General features: G+C 39.5%; 2 protein-coding genes across 4 annotated transcripts in view; one reads left to right on the top strand and one right to left on the bottom strand.

The window, feature by feature from the left end:
- Positions 1-15,236, bottom strand: part of PCED1B (PC-esterase domain containing 1B) — a 166,053-nt gene extending 150,817 nt beyond the window's left edge. Inside the window, exon 1 of the mRNA XM_008002984.3 lies at positions 15,142-15,236. The gene's annotated coding sequence lies outside the window, so the exon portion shown is untranslated. The remainder of the gene's footprint in view (positions 1-15,141) is intronic.
- On the top strand, positions 13,927-18,399 carry AMIGO2 (adhesion molecule with Ig like domain 2). 3 transcript variants are annotated; one of them, XM_008002988.3, is made up of 3 exons: positions 13,927-15,405; positions 15,601-15,707; positions 15,784-18,399. In XM_008002988.3, exon 3 carries the CDS (start codon positions 15,847-15,849, stop codon positions 17,410-17,412), a length of 1,566 nt encoding a protein of 521 aa, XP_008001179.1. In that variant the 5' UTR covers positions 13,927-15,405; positions 15,601-15,707; positions 15,784-15,846; the 3' UTR covers positions 17,413-18,399. The 3 variants fall into 3 exon arrangements, with proteins under 3 accessions (XP_008001179.1, XP_072876752.1, XP_008001178.1); XM_073020651.1 differs by lacking the exon at positions 15,601-15,707 and having other exon boundaries at positions 13,928-14,110; positions 14,912-15,405; XM_008002987.3 differs by lacking the exon at positions 15,601-15,707 and having other exon boundaries at positions 13,928-15,405.
- The last annotated feature ends 304 nt before the right edge of the window (positions 18,400-18,703 follow it).

The following is an 18,703-nucleotide window of genomic DNA, read 5'->3' as shown; positions in this document are numbered from 1 at the left end:
TCAGGAAGCTGAGGTGGGAGGATTGCTTGAGCCCAGGAGGTTGAGACTGCAGTGAGCCATGATTGTGCCACTCCATTCCAGCCCGTGTGACAAAGAGTGAGACACCTGCCTCAAAAAAAAAAGAAGAAGAAAAAAAAAAAAAAAAAAAAAAAAACAAAGAGAGAGAGAGAGAAAGAGGGAAAGAAAAGAGAATCTCAGACAGAAAAATATGGAAATGAAGGAAGGAATAAAAAACACTGGTGAGGGTAAACATGGATATTTGCAAGTTACTATTGATTACAAACGGCAGTAATTATAACGTACTTTGTAGTATAAAATATATGTAGAACTAAGATATGTGGCAAGAAGAACAAAATCAGGAGGGATAAATCATTTAAAAGGTCTAAGGGTCTAATAGTATCAGAAGAGTGGCAAAAATAATTTGTATAATTCTGTAATAAATCAAGAACATATATTGCAATCTCTGGGATAGCCACTATTAGAATTAAAGAAGTAAAACTTGCAAGTTTTTAGAATGAAATCATTGAATAATAAAAAAAAGTAGAGGAAAGAGGGCAAAAAAAGAGCATGAAATGACAACAAAAGGAATATAAAAGAAAAGAGCTCAATAGAAAATGAAAAATAAGATGGTAGCTATAAACCCAGTGATGTCAGTGATTACACTGAATGTAAATAAGCTAAATTTGAAGTAAAATACTGTCACATTAGATAAAAAACAAACCCAAATCTTCAAATCTAATAAAAAGAAATTTTTAATGTGAAAGGAAAGCCAAACATACCATGCAAACACAAACCTGCTCCTGCTCCTAAAGCTGTCTAGCTATACTAATATCAGACAATGTGAACTTTAAGGCAAGAAACATTATTAGAGATAAAGTGAGACAGCTCATAATTATAAATAAATAAGTCCAATAGGAAATGAGTACAATCCTAAATCTTTGTGCACCTAATAATACAGCTTCAAAATAAATTAAACAAAAATGGACAGAATGAGAAAAAATGTACAAATCAGCAATCACAGTGGCAGGCACTAATGCATCTCTTTCAAACATGTAGCAGAAAAAGTGAAAAATAAAAAATTCATAAGGATATAGAAAATATAAACAGTATAGTTAACATATCTAATCTAATGCCATGTATGCAAATTGCACCTAATGACCACTTCATATTCACTTCAAGTATACAAAGAACATTTATTAGAATCAACATGTCAGAACATGAAAAAAGTCTCAACAATTTCAAAATATTGAAATCTTTCAGAACATCTTCTCTGACCACAATGGAAGTTAAGTTAAACATCAGTAACAACAATAGGAAAAACCCAAGTGCTCAGAATTAAGCAATATACTCTAAATAATCCATGGGATAAGGAAAAAAACCAGAAATTAGTTTTTAAACTTAAATAATAAAAATTACATTGGAAAAATAATGTGAAAAACCTAAAATTGGTGCTTAGAAGGAAATATATAGTCTTATATTCCATATTAGAAAGGAAAAAGCCTGAAAATCAATGATTTAAGTGTTAATTTCAAGAAAGTAGAGAAAGCAGGAATCAAACTTACAAAAAGAAATGGTAAAGATAAAAGCAAAAACCAAGGAAATAAAAATCAAACATATAAGAAAGACAATAAAGCCAATGTCAGTTGTTTAAAAACATCAAAATCTAAAGAAGACTGATAAAAAAAAAATACAGAAAACAAATTTGCAACAACAGCAATGAAAAAGGAGATATCACTATAGATCATACAAGCATCAAAAGGACAATAAAAGGAAACTTAAAATAACTTTATGCTGATAAATTTGACAATTTGGATGAAATAAACAAACTCTTTGAACTCTTTGAAAACACAATTTACCAAGACTGACAGGAGAAGAGATGAAAATATCAATAATTTAGGATGTATTTTTTTTAAATTAAGCCATTATTTTAAAAAATAAAAGCCTGAGCCTAGAGAGTTTATCAGTGAATTCTTCCAAACACTTAAGGAAAAATTAACAGCTGTCTTGTATAATTCTTCCAGAACACAGAAACAGAAGGTGAGCTTTCCAGACTTAAAAAAAATTATAATAGCATAAGCTTGATTTTTAAACCCTGACAAGCATTGTGAGAAAGAAAATTGCAAGCCCATCTTTCTCATAAACATTACTTAAAAATTCTTAACAAAATATTAGGTGGAGTGCAAGTTTAGTCCAAGTGTGCAAGTGTGGCTTACCATTCAAAAATCATAAACGTAATTCACAGAAAAAGGAGTAAAATCATATGATCATCTCAAATGCAGAAAAAGCATTTGATAAATTCAATATCCATTTGTGATGAAAACATGTAATCAATTAAGAGCAGAACTTCCTTAATCTCATAAAGAATATCTACAAAATATCCACAGCAAACGTCATTCTTAATGGTAGCACATTGAAAACTTCCCCTTAAGATTGGAACTGGGTCAAGAATGACCACTGTCATCATTTCAATCCAACATTGTAGAAGGAGGTCTAGCCAATGCTAAAGGCCAGAGAAAGAAATAAATGTCATGGAGACTGGTGAGCAAGAAATAAAATTGTCATTTCCAGACAATAAGATCATGCACATTCAAAATTTCTAGAGAATATAAGGACAAATTCTTAGAATTAATAAGAGAATATAGGAAGGGAACTGGATATACAGTCAACATATAAATCTAGTTGTATTTGTCTATACTGGCAATAAACAAATAGAAAATAAAACATATTTACAATAGCATCAAAAAACTCAAACACCTAGAAATAAATCTAATTACAGATGTGCAAGATCTCCAACTGAAAACTAAAATATAGTACTGAGAAAAATTAAAGGAGAGATAAATAAATGGAAGCATATGCATCATTATAATTGGAAGACTCAATATTGTAAAGATGTTAGTTCTCTCCAAATTAGTACATTCATCCATGCAATTTTGGTCCAAGTCTAAGCTATAGGTTCTTCTTTTTCCAGAAATTGACAAGTTTTCCTAAAATTCATATAAAATGTAAAAGCTGGAAATCACCAAGACATTCTTGAAGAATAAATATAGAGGACTTACACTATGATATATCAGAAACTATTATTATAAAGTTATGACAATCAAAACTGTGTGGTACTGGTGCAAGAACAGATAACTGTCCAACGAAACACAACAGGGAATCTTGAAGTAGATCTGCACATATATGATGGCATGATTTATGATAAAGGTGATCCTGCAATGCAGTAGGGAAAAGGATAATCTTTTAGATAAATTGTGCTGTGTCAATTCAACATTCAAGTGGAAAAAAAGGTATTCTAATGTTTATTTCACATTACACACAAGAGTCAATACCAAATGGGCTGCAGAAATAAATTGAAAGATGAAACAAAACTTCTGGAGTAGAACATCTTCATGACCTTGGAGTCAGCAATGCTTTATTAAATGGAAAATAAGCAAATTAAAAAGCATTAATCATAAAATAAAAAAATGTGATAACTTGCTACATTAAAACTAAAAACTTCTGTTCCCCCAAATTGAGTGAAATGGCAACCCACAAAATAAGAGAAAAATATTAATATATATTAATTTATATCCAATGCAAACACACACATATATGATTAAAAAACACAAATCTAGAATGTATAAAGAACACCTACAAGTCAATAAGAAAAAGCTGAACAACTCAACAGCATAATGGGCAAAAGTCTCATAAAAGAGGATGTGTAACTAAACATACAGAAAATTGTTTATTAATTCTCAGGGAAATGCAAATTAAAACCATAATAAAATAACACTTGCTATCCACCAAAATGGCTCAGATGAAAAAGATGGAAAATAATAGGTGTTGGCAAGGATGTGAAGGAGTAAGAATTATCATATACCACTTGTGGGATAATACACTGATACAACCACTGTGTATCAACTACTAAAGTTGAACATGTGCATAACCTGTAACCCAGCAAACAGATTTCAAGGCATACACCCCCTAGAAATGTATGCATATGTTCACCAAAAGACATGTATTAGAATGTTCACGGCAAAAGTATCTGTTAGTAAACAAAAATTGGAACAACCATTTGTTGGACAGTTGGAACAATGTTCCAAATATTCCAATATTGTTCCAACAAAATGGCCCATGAACAACAAAATAGTTAAACCAATTGTGATACAGTCACAGAATTTGGGCTGTATCAATGGCAGTGAGAATGATTTACAACTACATACGAAAGTATGGATGAATCTCTCCAACATAAAGATGAGCAGTAGAAACCAGACACAAAAGAGTATATACTCCATTTATACAAAGTATAAAAATAGGTGAGCTAATCTATGTTGTTAGATGTCAGCAGAATGGGTACCACTGGGAAATGAATGACTAGAAGGGAACAGAGGGAAATTTTTGGAGAGCTAGTAATGTCCTGTTTCTTGATTTGGGTGATGGTTACAAGGGTGTGGTTGCCTTTGCTCTGCTACTCCGCTTCTATGCATGGTACATGATTCTTGCCTCATGATTGTCTTTGCTGGATTTTTTTTTTTCCATCAGAAAGATTGGACAGAACTTAATTTCTGCTTATGTAATTGTTCAGTTCACTTTCAATATACATATTTATATTGATTTTATTGAGGCTCTGCAAAATGCCTGCATCTCATGACATTCTTCTGGGCACTGGCTTTTTTCTCCACGTGGCTCCTCAGCTGTCTGATAATGTCTTTCTGATAGGAGTTCTCTGTTCTTTGTCCATTTGCCTCTCTTGTGTGTGATCACCATTCTACCATATTTATGATGTGTTGTCTTTGCATTCTCTGTTAGTGGGCTGATAAACGAATAGAGAGAGATTATCTTTAATAGAATGGGCAATTTTCTGATTTGGGCAGAATCATGGGGCCATTGTATTTCCTGTTTATTAAGACTTCAAGCCCAGCACTGTGGCTCACACCTGTAATCCCAGCACTTTGGGAAGCAGAGGTGGATCACTTGAGATCAGGGGTTCGAGACCAGCCTGGCCAACATGGTGAAACCCTGTCTCTACTAAATATACAAAAATCAGCTGGGCATGGTGTGTGTGCCTGTAATCCCAGCTACTCAGGAGGCTGAGGCGGGAGAACTACTTGAACCCGGGAGGCAGAGGTTGCAGTGAGCCAAGATCATGCCATTGCACTCCAACCTGGGTGACAGAGCAAGACTCTGTCTCAAAAAAAAAAGAGAGAGACTTCACTGATCAACTGCTTCATGCCTTCTGCCTGGGGATGACAGTGTCTTATCCAGCCCATCCAAATATTTGGTCTTATTGGCAAATATATCTCTTTTGTGACAATGGATTTGTCATGCACAGTAGCTTGATACCACTAAATATTCAAGTCATCAAATGAATTACTCTTCTGTATTATTTCACATTCACCAAACATACTTGGCTTCCCAAAGCTTTTTTGCAGCCAGAGAATAAATGCCAGATAGGTAGGTATGGTTTTTGGGGTGTGTGTGTGTGTGTGTGTGTATATATATATATATATTTTTTTTGAGACAGAGTCTCACTCTGTTGCCCAGGCTGGAGTTCAGTGGCGTGATCTTGGCTCACTGCAAGCCCCGCCACCCGGGTTCACGCCATTCTTCTGGCTCAGCCTCCCAAGTAGCTGGGACTACAGGCACCTGCCATGATGCCCTGCTAATTTTTTGTTTTCATATTTTTAGTAGAGATGGGTTTCACCTTGTTAGCCAGGATGGTCTCCATCTCTTGACCTCATGATCTGCTCACCTTGGCCTCCCAAAGCGCTGGGATTATAGGCGTGAGCCACCGTGCCTGGCCTTTTGGTTTATATTTTAAGTCCCTCTCCATTTACAAAATTAGCCCTGGGACACCAAAAATACCAAGTTTCTGGACCTGTCAAGCTGGGCTAAGTCAATGTTATAAAGGTGGCCCTGTCTGAAGATCCTATTGCCTATCTTTCACCCAGATATGCCCTACAAACAAACACATTAATGTTCATTGGGGCAATGCATATTCTGTTTCTAAAAATGGAGCCAAGGAGCCAAGGTTCCCAGAGCCTTTCCAGGAAAGGAAATTGAGACAAGAGGAATTTAGACATCCAGGAGTTTTAATAAATATTGAGTGAATGGAAAATTTTACTTTGAGATATACATGGACAATCGTCATGTTAAGCATGTTTTCTATCATCTGGCTGTTTCCACGAAGCAGGAAATGTCTGTGAGCAGACTCATCCTTCAGCAACTTGTTCAGATTTGCACCTGACCTCTTCTATACAACAGCTGCCAAGGAAACCTACATTGATTTCCTACCATGTATTTTCATCACAATGCAAGAGACAAGTAGCAGCATGTCAAAACTGCTCTCTGGAGGAAGTGATTATTATTATTTTTTATTTATTTTGCTTTCCCTGTAGTTCAAAACCCCTTTGGGTACTCTCCAGTGTGTTTTGAGATTGCTGACCCTCACTCTCTACTAAAGGTCACTGAGGTTGCTCCCCACAACACATGCCACTTTCAAGGCCCTAGGGGTTTTGAGAATCCTAGGCATGCAGACCCGTGAACTCATTCCAGTCTGCAGCAGCTGAGAGAGAGCACCATGGAGAGCAAGGCAGAGCTGAGCGAAATGAGGACCTGCTGGACTCTGGTACAGCCAGGCTCGGGGGAACCACATAATTAGTACAAACATTGTGTTGAGACACCTCTCCAGCTCTGTTTATTTTGCACATAAACCTAGCCATTAGGTTCAACAAACATTTGTTAAACATCTGTGCTGTGTCAGACCACATCCAAGGCATAAGGGCAATAAGGCAGTACTCTTTTACAGCTTTATAGTTCACCAAAGCACTTTTTACATGTTTCATCTCAGTCAACTTTGTGAAATTAAACAGTGCACATATTAGTACTGTGTTTCCATCTTACACATGGGGAAGCTGAGAATCCAAAAGGCTGAGTCATTTACCTAGGGTTATACAGTTAATAATAAATGGATGTTCTGGAACAAAATCCAGGAATCTGATTTTTTATTAAATACTCTATTTGGCATTTAATTAAGTGTTTCAGTTCCTTGGTATGTGCAGGAGAGAGACACTACTTTCCTTGCTTATAATTGTTTATTGTGAGTGCCACAGAAAAGATGACCGATAGGGATTCATGCTAGTATTGCTTAATTCTAAGAGATAATTTTCATCTCTGACCATTTAATGGGTTTCCCCAGATTATATTTTTATTTGCATACAATTTACTTTGTTGAATCAGATACTTTTCCAACAAAGTGAGTAAGATCTAAAATTTTGAATTGGAATATTTGGAATTTTTGAATGCCCAAAGTAGATATTTTCTGTTGCAAATACTTTGGCTCATGGTTTTATCCAATTTGGAAATGAATTCTACACTACCTTATATCCTATAATTATTTCTAATAACACTACAAATTCCTAGAGGACAGTAACTATATCATGGCTCTGGGAGTGTGGCCAGGACTAACAATATTTGCTGAATGGAATTTAAATTATGGTTGACCTTGCTACTCCCTAAATGGGAAGCATTAGAACTAATTGTTAAGCATCAATCCAGAGCAAGGCAGACTTCTGTGAGAAATCTGCTTCTACCACTAATCTTGGGCAGGTTATATAAACCAACTAAGCCCCATGGCCCTCATTAGAAAATGGGGATGCTAATGCCCATCTCTAAAGCCCTTTATAAGAATGAAATGAGAAGCCTTGTATATGGTGAGAATATACTAAGTGGTAGGTCTTATTATCAAGACCACTTTCTTGGGTCTTTCGTGACGTCCTTCTGTCTTCTCCTATATTAATGTGATGTTTCTTTTCACTGTCACAAACTGAAAGATCAGAGTTCCAGAGCAAATTACCCTTGGAGCAGCCACCACAGAGGGCCTTGTGTTTGCTGAAAATAATTGAATAAGTATTTGCAATAGTGCTGACTGTATAATGGAGAGAGTTGATTCTTTTCTCAATTTTATTTTGTTTAGTGTTAACGTTGGTTGGTAAATAATGGCTACTTCAAATTAGATATTACTTTGAATAATTAGATTCCCTTTATAAAGCTATGATAAATTAATTACTGCTACTAGAAATCAAACTTTTTAAAGGGCATAAAATAGGACTCTGAATAGCTTCAGATAGTTCTCTAAACTGGGTTTGTTAAATATTATCCGTATTTATCAGAAAGGCAAAATTAACCCCGGTTTTGAGGGATATAATAGCATTTAAGAATTCAATCAGATGATCTCTTCAGGCTAACAATGAGCAAAATAAAAACTAGAACACCTGCCATTTATGACCAAAATCTCAAGAGATAACTGTAATGCTAGATGCATAGTTTTGACACACTGAGTTTTTTAAAGCAAATTTTCATCTGCTTATTTTATTCCTAAAGCTGAGAATATTAAAGTATTTAAAAAGAGGTCTGCTTGTTTCTCTCATTATATAATTATGACAAAGAAAAAAGACCATCCTTTTGTAAACTTCTCAGCTTCCTCACTTCAACGGGTTTATTATTTGAGCAGAAATTGTAACTTACCAGTGAGATTGTAAACAGCATTCTCTGATTCTTTTTCCTATAACTTCCTTTTTTTTTTTTTTTTTTTTTTCCGTAAGCACATAGTACAGAACTTTAAGAATTAGAAAAAAATTTTTTAGTTGTTATTTTTCTTTTTGTTTCTCATTGAAAAACCAAAAGCAGTGTGGGCAGGGGGCCATGCCACCTTCACCAAGGCTGGACTAAGAATGTGCCATCAGAGAGGACTCATAGCTATTGGAAGTTGGTCACACCCAAGGTTGTTGAACCCTAAACATGGGAATGTGGACAACTGGGCAATAAGAAATATGTAAATGTCTATTATGTGCCTAATTTTAGTCAGACTTGTATGGCTATTGCAGCATTTATGCATGGCTGTGATTCTCAGTCTAAAGAATAGCGCCTGGCACACAGTGGGTGCTCAGTAAATATCCGCCAAATAAACAATGCAGAGCTAAAGCAGGACAGCAATGATCATGCCTCAAAACAGGGGAGGTCTGAGTCACTTCCTGCCTGAGAAGCCAGAAGAGGGTTTTTCTCTCTGAAAGTACAGTAGTTGATTCCGAAGTAGGAACCAAATTAAGCAGAAACATTGATGCACATGACTTTAAAAACTGTTAAGTTTTCATTGTACTTTTTCTTCTCACAAAGGACTCTAGAATAATAGAATGTACAGATAAGGAAAGAGAAGAAATATGTTAAAAGAAACACTGCTATGGCACAGGTACATAATTTTTCACATGATTATCTATGCATACCATATAATTAACATACTTTTTTTTCTTTTACAAAAACTGGAACCATACCATTTTGTAATTTTTTTGCTTTATCACCAGATAGTCCCTTGCCACATTATTTCAATAAGAATGTATATACCAGATGTATGTACACGAATTTATTTACTCACATCCCTGTTGCACGTTAAGAAAATACTGCAATGAACATGTGATACCCATCACAATAGAATACTTAATAGATTAAAGTGATCTCTCAACTATAAAGAACTTGCCTTAAGTTACTTTTCCTGAAGTAGCAATGGGACTGACCGTCATTCACTGGAGAGAGAAGAGTCTGTGTCTGCCCAGGGCAGTGCTAACTGGCGGGTGAAGAAACAAAACCCAGGGTTCCCGGTACTTGAGCAACAGAGGACACATTGTTATCAGAAAATCAAGTTAATTTTTTGAAGCTGAAAAGAACTTTAGAAATAGGCAATTGTTATATCCTCAACTAACTCTTAAGGTTCCTGGAGAGGTTAAATGGGTTTTTTGTTTTGTGTTTTGAGACAGAGTCTTGCTCTGTCACCCAGGCTGGAGTGCAATGGTGTGATCTCGGCTCACTGCAACCTCTGCCTCCCAGGTTCAAGCGATTCTCGTGCCTCAGCCTTCTGTGTAACTGGGATTACAGGCGTGTGCTGCCATGCCTGGCTAATTTTTGTAACTTTAGTAGAGACGGGGATTCTCCAGTAGAGATATTGGTCAGGCTGGTCTCCAACTCCTGACCTCAAGTGATTCACTATCCTCGGCCTCCCAAAGTGCTGGGATTACAGGCATGAGCCACCGAGCCCAATCTAAATGTTTTTTGCTGAAGCTAAATTTTAGATGGCCTCTTAAATCTCCTCACCTTGTAATTTTGGTAGGTTTCTGCAACCACACAGAGGTTTAACACTTTTATAATTCAAGACTCTGGATAAATGGAACTTTGGTCCCCACAACCACATTCCAAGTTCAAGTGCGGCTAACCTATGCAAGTCTTTCAACAGCGTGCTCCTAACAGATTCTGCAATCTTTAGCTCAAAATCCCCGTCCAAACCTAGAAAACATGCCAAGTGAAAGAAGCCAGACACAAAAAAACACATATTGAATGATTCCATTTATATAAAATGTCCAGAATAGGCAAATCCATAGAAACAGAATGTACATTAGTGGTTGCCAGGGGCTGAGAGAAAGGAAAATAGGAGTAACTGCTTAATAGGCATAGGACTTCTTTTTGGGGTGATGAAAATACACAGTCCCTGACTTATGATGATTCAGTTTGCCTTAGGATGTTTCAACTTTACAATGGTGCGAAAGTGATACACATTCAGTAGAAACCATACTTCAAGTATCCATGCAATTACTCTGTTTTTCACATCCAGTACAGTATTCAATAAATTCCATGAGCAATTCAACACTTTTTTTTAATAAAAAATGGACTTTGTATTAGACGATTTTGCTCAACTGTAGGCTAATGTAAATGTTTTACGCACATTTAAGGTAGGCTAGGCTAAACTACGATGTTCAGTAGATTAGGTGTAATAAATGATTTTTAACTTATTTATTGAGTTTTTTTTTTTTTTGAATATAATCCCGTTGTAAATTGAGGAGCATCTGTATTCTATAGTTAGATAGTGGTGATGGTTGCACAGTATTGTGATTAAACAATTGCTGAACTGCACACTTTAAAATGGTGAATTTTATGTCATGTGGATTTTATCTCAAGTGAATTAAAAAACAAAAAACTGTCCAGCCTATGTCAATGAAGATAAGAGACAGAACCACCAGATGGGTGAGTGGAGATTGCTTAAAGAGTAGCCCCATTGTGAGCTCTTCCTGGGGAGGACACACAGTACCTCATGCAGAATACTCCCATTCTATACCCCCATTTCCAGCCAAGTAGAGGGAGCGTCCAGAGAAACATGCCACAAGCCGACACATGCCTCCTGGAGTTCAGAAAGCACAGGAGCTGGAGTCTGAGTTTTCCCTGAAAGTATATCTCCATATAATGAAAGACACAGGATTGGGTGAGAGATCTGGTTCTATAAAAAATCTTAGGCAATTTACAAAAACCAACTGGAGGAGGCCAAGAGAACAGGATGCTGTAGGAGCTGAGTGCACTTCCATAGTTGCTGGGCAAAGGTATGTTTTTCTTGTGGGTTCAAGCTAAGTCACACTGTAAAAATCCTATTAAGAGTGCTGCCCGCCAGAGTGAGGAGATGCCACAGGAAGCTCCTTATGCAGCAATCAGTGACCCAGTGAGCTCCATTTCCAAAGAACACTCAGCCTGCCTCACACCAAAAACAGAGGCAACAAGGTATCTGCCAGTGCATCAATTCCACCTGATTACAGGGCGCAGGGTAGAATCAAAGGAGATAAAGAATGTGAAAGTCCTTCTTAGGACATAAAGTGCTATTAAGTGTTAATTATTAGTAAAAATGACTTAGAATCATCAAACATGTGCTATTAATTTCTTGTCTCATATCTCTAATTCCTTAAATCTTTGATTATAACCCGAGAAATTATGGAAATCACAGGGCTAGAACTCCTGTGATTTCATCACCTCGAATTACTGCCTCAGGCAGAAGGTATTTCCAAACCCAGTTAGACACTCACATGACCACACACCCTTCTCAGTACACTAGATTCAGAATTATGTCAAGGGTCAAGCCACATTCTACTATCCCTTGGAGTCTTTACTGAATGGTCAAAACTACCAATGTATTATGTCATGTGGAAGAGGCCAGAGGAATATCTATCGCATCCTATTTTAAACTCCTAAGAAGGCAACTCAACCATCTGTCTTGGCAACCCATTCCAGGTTGGAACCACCCTGGCAGAAACGTGTCTCTTCTGTTCAATCTAAATCCTTCAAATAGAACCTCGAGATAATTGCATCCCATTTCATTTTCAAATAATTTGGAACACAGTTGTTTACCATCTGGGTTATAGGATTATATAATGTCACAGGGCTGTGGTGAGCAATAAATGAAATAATGCATGTAAAACGCATAGCTCAGTGTCTGGCATATAATAATGGCTCAGTACATATTTATTATCACCATCATTACATGTGTTAGTACTCTGTCCATCACAAGCGACATACTCACAAGTCAAAATAATTTAAGCTAAAAAGGGGGGTGGGGTGGAAAATATAATGAAAAAGGAAGTAAAAGTATGCAGTGGCCTTCAGGTACTACCAGATCCAGGACTCAAATAACATTTACAGGCTTCCTCTTTCTCTTTCTTCCCCTTCATTTTTAAGACAAGCTTTCAAAGCATAAAAGGCAGGACAGCAACCAGCAGATTCAGGTGGCGTAAACCGTTAACTACTTTGAATAGGTTCCCTGTTCATCAGTTCATTTATCAAAAATTTATTGAATGTGTTAAGCAGGGTTCTAGGAGCTGAGAATACAGTAATACCCAAAACAGATAAAACTGCTATCCTCTTGGAATTTACCTTGTAGTGAAAAGAGGGAATCTGTTAGAAGAAGGAGAAGGGATGCTAGAAAGATAAAAATGCTATCCTCCACAAAATAAGGTCACATCTTATACCTTAAGATCAACTATTATCTTTCTTTCCTCCCAGTTGGTAAACTCAATCTTTTTACAACCTTCTTCCCCCTCACAAACATGTGAAACCCCACCAATCAGGTCTTCAAATGGATAAATAGCCTTGTCTATGGATTTTGAGTGCGTTTAGTTTACTTTTGCTGTGTAATCTCTGCATAATGTTTCTACAGTATGCCTGTAGTTATAATATAACCTTCTTGTTTCAATTTTTTTGAATCACTTATTCTTTTTAGACTATTTTTGCATTAAATACAGGTCTTTCTTCTGCCTTCATGGTTTCCTTAAAATACTATGTTAATTAATTAGTAAAATCCTGCAAAAACCTGGTCATTTATTAGTCATTTAAAAAATATTCCTCCGAGCAATTTTAATTCTATTCCTCTGTATTAACTATCCAAACTCTATAAAATTGAAGGCCTGGAGACCAAGTTTTTTTGAGAACCCCAGGAAGTGTGGCCTAATACTAGAAAATCTCAACTTCTGCCTCTCCCCTTGAAGTGCACAGTGAGAAAGGCTTGCATGAAGCATTTTAGGCCGTGTTCTTATGATAAAATTCAACTTTTCATGAAATAAATTAATCTGCATCGAGTTGTTTTCATCTGAAAATGTCTAGATTTATTAGTGCTAGCCCGGCTTTAATCCACGAACAATTCCATTTAATTTAGGCGTTGGTCTAACAGATCTGCCTGACCACAACAATGACTCATGGGCCGTGTAGGAAACAACTTTCACTAAATTCAAGATTGCTCAAGTGAAAAGGTGAGCAGGGGAAGGGAGGAAGAGTTGGTTGTACTCATCATTTTTATTTTTAAGGAATATTACAAGTTATCTATCCTGCCCCAACTGTTCTCTCAATTTGGTTGCTTTTCATTCCACTGTGGTTGGCATCTTTTGTCAGGGCAGTAATTTATTTCTTTTAATCCAGATATAATGGTCAAGAGGGCCATTTGGCTCACTCAAATCCCATCGTTAAAACTTATCTTGGAATTAAACAAAAATGGATTTTTAATCGTAGAGCTCATCAGCCTCATAGCCTCCACCTCATTTTTGAATGGCCTTGTTCGGCTTGCACCTTCTGTGCTTGCCAAATCAAAGCGCCCTGGTCGGCTGCAGCATCTCTGGAAGGGATGAAGAGCCTCCGCGCACACGCCCCTTACGTCCCTGTCCCGCACGCGCCACAAGCACGCTTGCAAAAGACGCGGAGGTGGCGGAGACAGACAGAGGAAAAGAGAGAGAGAGAGAAGAGGGAAAGGAGAAGAGAGAAAAAAGAAAAAGAAAAAAAGGTCTGCTCTGGGATTATTATTATTATTTGGGTTAATACCCTTATCTTTGCATTCCAGCCGGAAGGTCGGCTCCAAGCCTTCTTTCCTGCCCTCCTCCTCCTTGAATTGGACACCATCCCTGTTGCCGCCTCCTGAGTTAGGAAAGGGATAGAACTTTCCCAGGGAGGTGAGGGGTGTCCCCGAGGCGATTTCTCCGGTTACTTCCTCCCAGCAGAGATCCCTGTGGAGAGGAAACGTTCCCGACTTCCCTCCCCGCGACCTCCTCCCCAGATGCGAGCGGGGACGTCAGGCTGCTTCTGGGTTTATTTTGTAAACCCAGACAGTCAACTGCACTGGGCGCCGGGAAAGCCTCCTTGGCCCTCGCCCCAAAGCAAAGCTCTAAGAGGTCCGGGGACTCTGGCCTGGGTGGGGAGAGAGACGTGACCTGTGCGGCCGCCGCGAAATGGGTCTCCAAAGGTGAGACCCCTCCCTCAGTGGTTGGGCGTGTCCCCTTTAGCCTTCCTGGACCCCGTTACTGCCCGGCTTGGAGCTGGACGAAGGCACGTAATTGGTAGGCGAGTGGGTTGGGGCGTCTTGACCCTAGGACGAGAGTCTGGGCCTCTGGTGTGGACCCCTGCCTCCTTCCCGCTCTGCGCGGCCGTTCTAGAGGTCCGGGTGGGCGCTGCAGGAGGAAGGCGGGTGTAGGCGGCGGGGCCGCGGGGCGGTATGAGGGGGCGCCGGCCGCCTCTCGGATTGGCTGCGCCGCCGCCCCCTCCGCACCGCGCGCCCCCCACCACGCGCCCAGCCAGCTCCCTCCCGCAGGCTCCGAGCTGCTGCCCGCAGGAGGCAGGACGCGCAGGGGTGGGACCGGCCCCCCAGCCCCTCTCCCGGCCCCGGGCGCGCGGGAATCCCGGGTCCTGCAGCCTCCCGAGTGCGGAGAGGCGGGGCCGCCCGCTGCCGCCTAGCTGCCTGCGCCCCCTCCCGCGGCCCCGGCTCCGGGAGCGGGGCGCCCCGCGCACGGGCACACGGCGGCCAGAGCGCCGAGGCGGTACCTTCAGCCTGCAATGAGAGGAGCCCGGGAGAGCCCCCGGGAGCCAGCGAAGAGCTTCGCTGCTGCGTCCAGGGCTGCTGCTGCCGCTGCGGCTGCTTGAAACTCCTCAAAGTTGAGAGCCGGCGAGAGGCTGCCGCCCGCCGGGAGCCGGAGGGAAAGGAAGTCGGAAGGTGCAAGAGTGACGGACACGGACAGACAGACGCGCAGACCTTCGGAAGGCACCGCGTAGGCAGCCTCCCCGGAGCCCGCGAGGCTCCCCAGCTCCGTAAGTTGTTTTATGGATGGGTGGTTGCTAAGTATTTCCGTTTAATTGTTTGTAGGCTACGTTTGCGTATAGTTGTGTTTGTTGGAGGGAGTTAAAAACAACAACAACGCAGGATACACCTTAGGAAAAAATTGAGTTTCTGATGGTGGGTGAGACGGTGGTATGGAGAGAATGTGACTAAATTTTTATAAGCAGGACTAACCCAGGAAAGAGGAAAGAATACATTTAACAGTGAAGAGGCAACACAGAGCTCCCTATTGTGAAATAAAATCCATTTCAAAAGTTACTGGAAAGAAAGTAAGGTATGGCTCTTATGGGTTAACTAGTGGTAGTCAGTTTCTGCTTTTTACCCCCTCTGAAATATTAATTGTTTGCCAGGTTCACTGGTGGGAGTCTGAGCCGGTGGAAAAGACACCGGGAAGAGAGTCAGAGGCGACCATAATGTCGTTACGTGTACACACACTGCCCACCCTGCTTGGAGCCGTCAGACCGGGCTGCAGGGAGCTGCTGTGTTTGCTGATGATCACAGTGACTGTGGGCCCTGGCACCTCTGGAGTGTGCCCCACCGCTTGCATCTGTGCCACTGATATCGTCAGCTGCACCAACAAAAACCTGTCCAAGGTGCCTGGGAACCTTTTCAGACTGATTAAGAGACTGGACCTGAGTTATAACAGAATTGGGCTTCTGGACTCTGAGTGGATTCCAGTATCATTTGCAAAGCTGAACACCCTAATTCTTCGTCATAACAACATCACCAGCATTTCCACGGGCAGTTTTTCCACAACTCCAAATCTGAAGTGTCTTGACTTATCGTCCAATAAGCTGAAGACAGTGAAAAATGCTGTATTCCAAGAGTTGAAGGTTCTGGAAGTGCTTCTGCTTTACAACAATCACATATCCTATCTCGATCCTTCAGCATTTGGAGGGCTCTCCCAGTTGCAGAAACTCTACTTAAGTGGAAATTTTCTCACACAGTTTCCAATGGATTTGTATGTTGGAAGGTTCAAGCTGGCAGAACTGATGTTTTTAGATGTTTCTTATAACCGAATTCCTTCCATGCCAATGCACCATATAAATTTAGTGCCAGGAAAACAACTGAGAGGTATCTACCTTCATGGAAACCCATTTGTCTGTGACTGTTCCCTGTACTCCTTGCTGGTCTTTTGGTATCGTAGGCACTTTAGCTCAGTGATGGATTTTAAGAACGATTACACCTGTCGCCTGTGGTCTGACTCCAGGCACTCGCGTCAGGTACTTCTGCTCCAGGATAGCTTTATGAATTGCTCTGACAGCATCATCAATGGTTCCTTTCGTGCGCTTGGCTTTATTCATGAGGCTCAGGTCGGGGAAAGACTGATTGTCCACTGTGACAGCAAGACGGGTAATGCAAATACCGATTTCATCTGGGTGGGTCCAGATAACAGACTGCTAGAGCCAGATAAAGAGATGGAAAACTTTCACGTGTTTCACAATGGAAGTCTGGTTATAGAAAGCCCTCGTTTTGAGGATGCTGGAGTGTATTCTTGTATCGCAATGGATAAGCAACGCCTGTTAAATGAAACTGTGGACGTCACAATAAATGTGAGCAATTTCACTGTAAGCAGATCCCATGCTCATGAGGCATTTAACACAGCTTTTACCACTCTTGCTGCTTGCGTGGCCAGTATCGTTTTGGTACTTTTGTACCTCTATCTGACTCCATGTCCCTGCAAGTGTAAAACCAAGAGACAGAAAAATATGCTACACCAAAGCAATGCCCATTCATCGATTCTCAGTCCTGGCCCTGCTAGTGATGCCTCCGCTGATGAACGGAAGGCAGGTGCAGGTAAAAGAGTGGTGTTTTTGGAACCCCTGAAGGATACTGCAGCAGGTCAGAACGGGAAAGTCAGGCTCTTTCCCAGCGAGGCAGTGATAGCTGAGGGCATCCTAAAGTCCACGAGGGGGAAATCCGACTCAGATTCAGTCAATTCAGTGTTTTCTGACACACCTTTTGTGGCGTCCACTTAATTTGTGCCTATATTTGTGTGATGTCATAATTTAATCTCTTCATATTTAACTTTGTGTGTGGTCTGCAAAATAAACAACAGGACAGAAATTGTGTTGTTTTGTTCTTTGAAATACAACCAAATGGTCTCTTAAAATGACTGGTAGGAAATGAGGTAAAGCACTTTAGTTCCTCAGTGTGCCAGAGAAAGATGGGGTTGTTTTCCAAAGTTTAAGTTCTAGATAACAATATCTTAGTCTTTAGCACTATTGATAATTTCAGAGCAGGCCCAGATGTGATATGACTCCCATTGTCCCTTTATTTAGGATATTGAAAGAAAAAATAAACTTTATATATTAGTGTCCTTTAAAAATAGACTTTGCTAACTTACTAGTACCAAAGTTGAGTTATTTTAAAGAAAAACACTAGTGTTCAATTTCATTTTTAAAAGAGGTAGAAAGAAGCATCAAGCATCAATTATAAAGCCTAAAGCAAAGTTAGATTTGGGGATTATTCAGCCAAAATTACCATTTCAGACCACAATGAATAGACTACACTGATAAAATGTACTGGATAATGCCATATCCTATATGATGTTATAGAAATAGTGCAAGGAAAGTACATTTGTTCGCCTGTCTTTTCATTTTGTACATTCTTTCCATTCTGTATCCTTGTACAAAAGATCTCATTGAAAATTTAAAGTCATCATAATTTGTTGCCATAAATATGTAAGTGTCAATACCAAAATGTCTGAGTGACTTCTTAAATCCCTGTTCTAGCAAACTAATATTGGTTCATGTGGCTTGTGTATATGTAAATCTTAAATTATGTGAACTATTAAATAGACCCTACTGTACTGTGCTTTGGACATTTGAATTAATGTAAATATATGTAATCTGTGACTTGATGTTTTGTTTTATTTGGCTATTTAAAAACAAATCTAAAGTGTTTTATGTTATCAGATTATGCTATTTTGTATAAAGCACCACCGATAGCAAATCTCTCCAAAATTCTAATAGTAAAGTTGATTTTTTTAAAGGGGGAGGGGAAGGCTTGAATGTGTTCTAGATCAATTTACACCTTGTGTATGACGTTTTACTCTGATACCATTACGCACTTTAACCAGATCCAGAAAACACTTAAACTCTTAATTTGCAACAAGTGAGAGCCCAGGGGACCTCCTTATTATCCTGTCTCTGCTTTGAGGCAATCAAGTGCCCTTTCTGAACCTAGGTTCCCTCAGCTGTAAAACAAAGGTTTCAGACCAGATGGTGTTTAAGGTTTCTCCCCATACACCCCATCACTCCCCATACT

Source organism: Chlorocebus sabaeus, chromosome 11 (assembly GCF_047675955.1).
Source record: "Chlorocebus sabaeus isolate Y175 chromosome 11, mChlSab1.0.hap1, whole genome shotgun sequence".
NCBI lineage: Eukaryota > Metazoa > Chordata > Mammalia > Primates > Cercopithecidae > Chlorocebus > Chlorocebus sabaeus.
The sequence above is the reverse complement of the archived record's forward strand: the minus strand, read 5'-3'. Positions and strand labels throughout refer to the sequence as shown.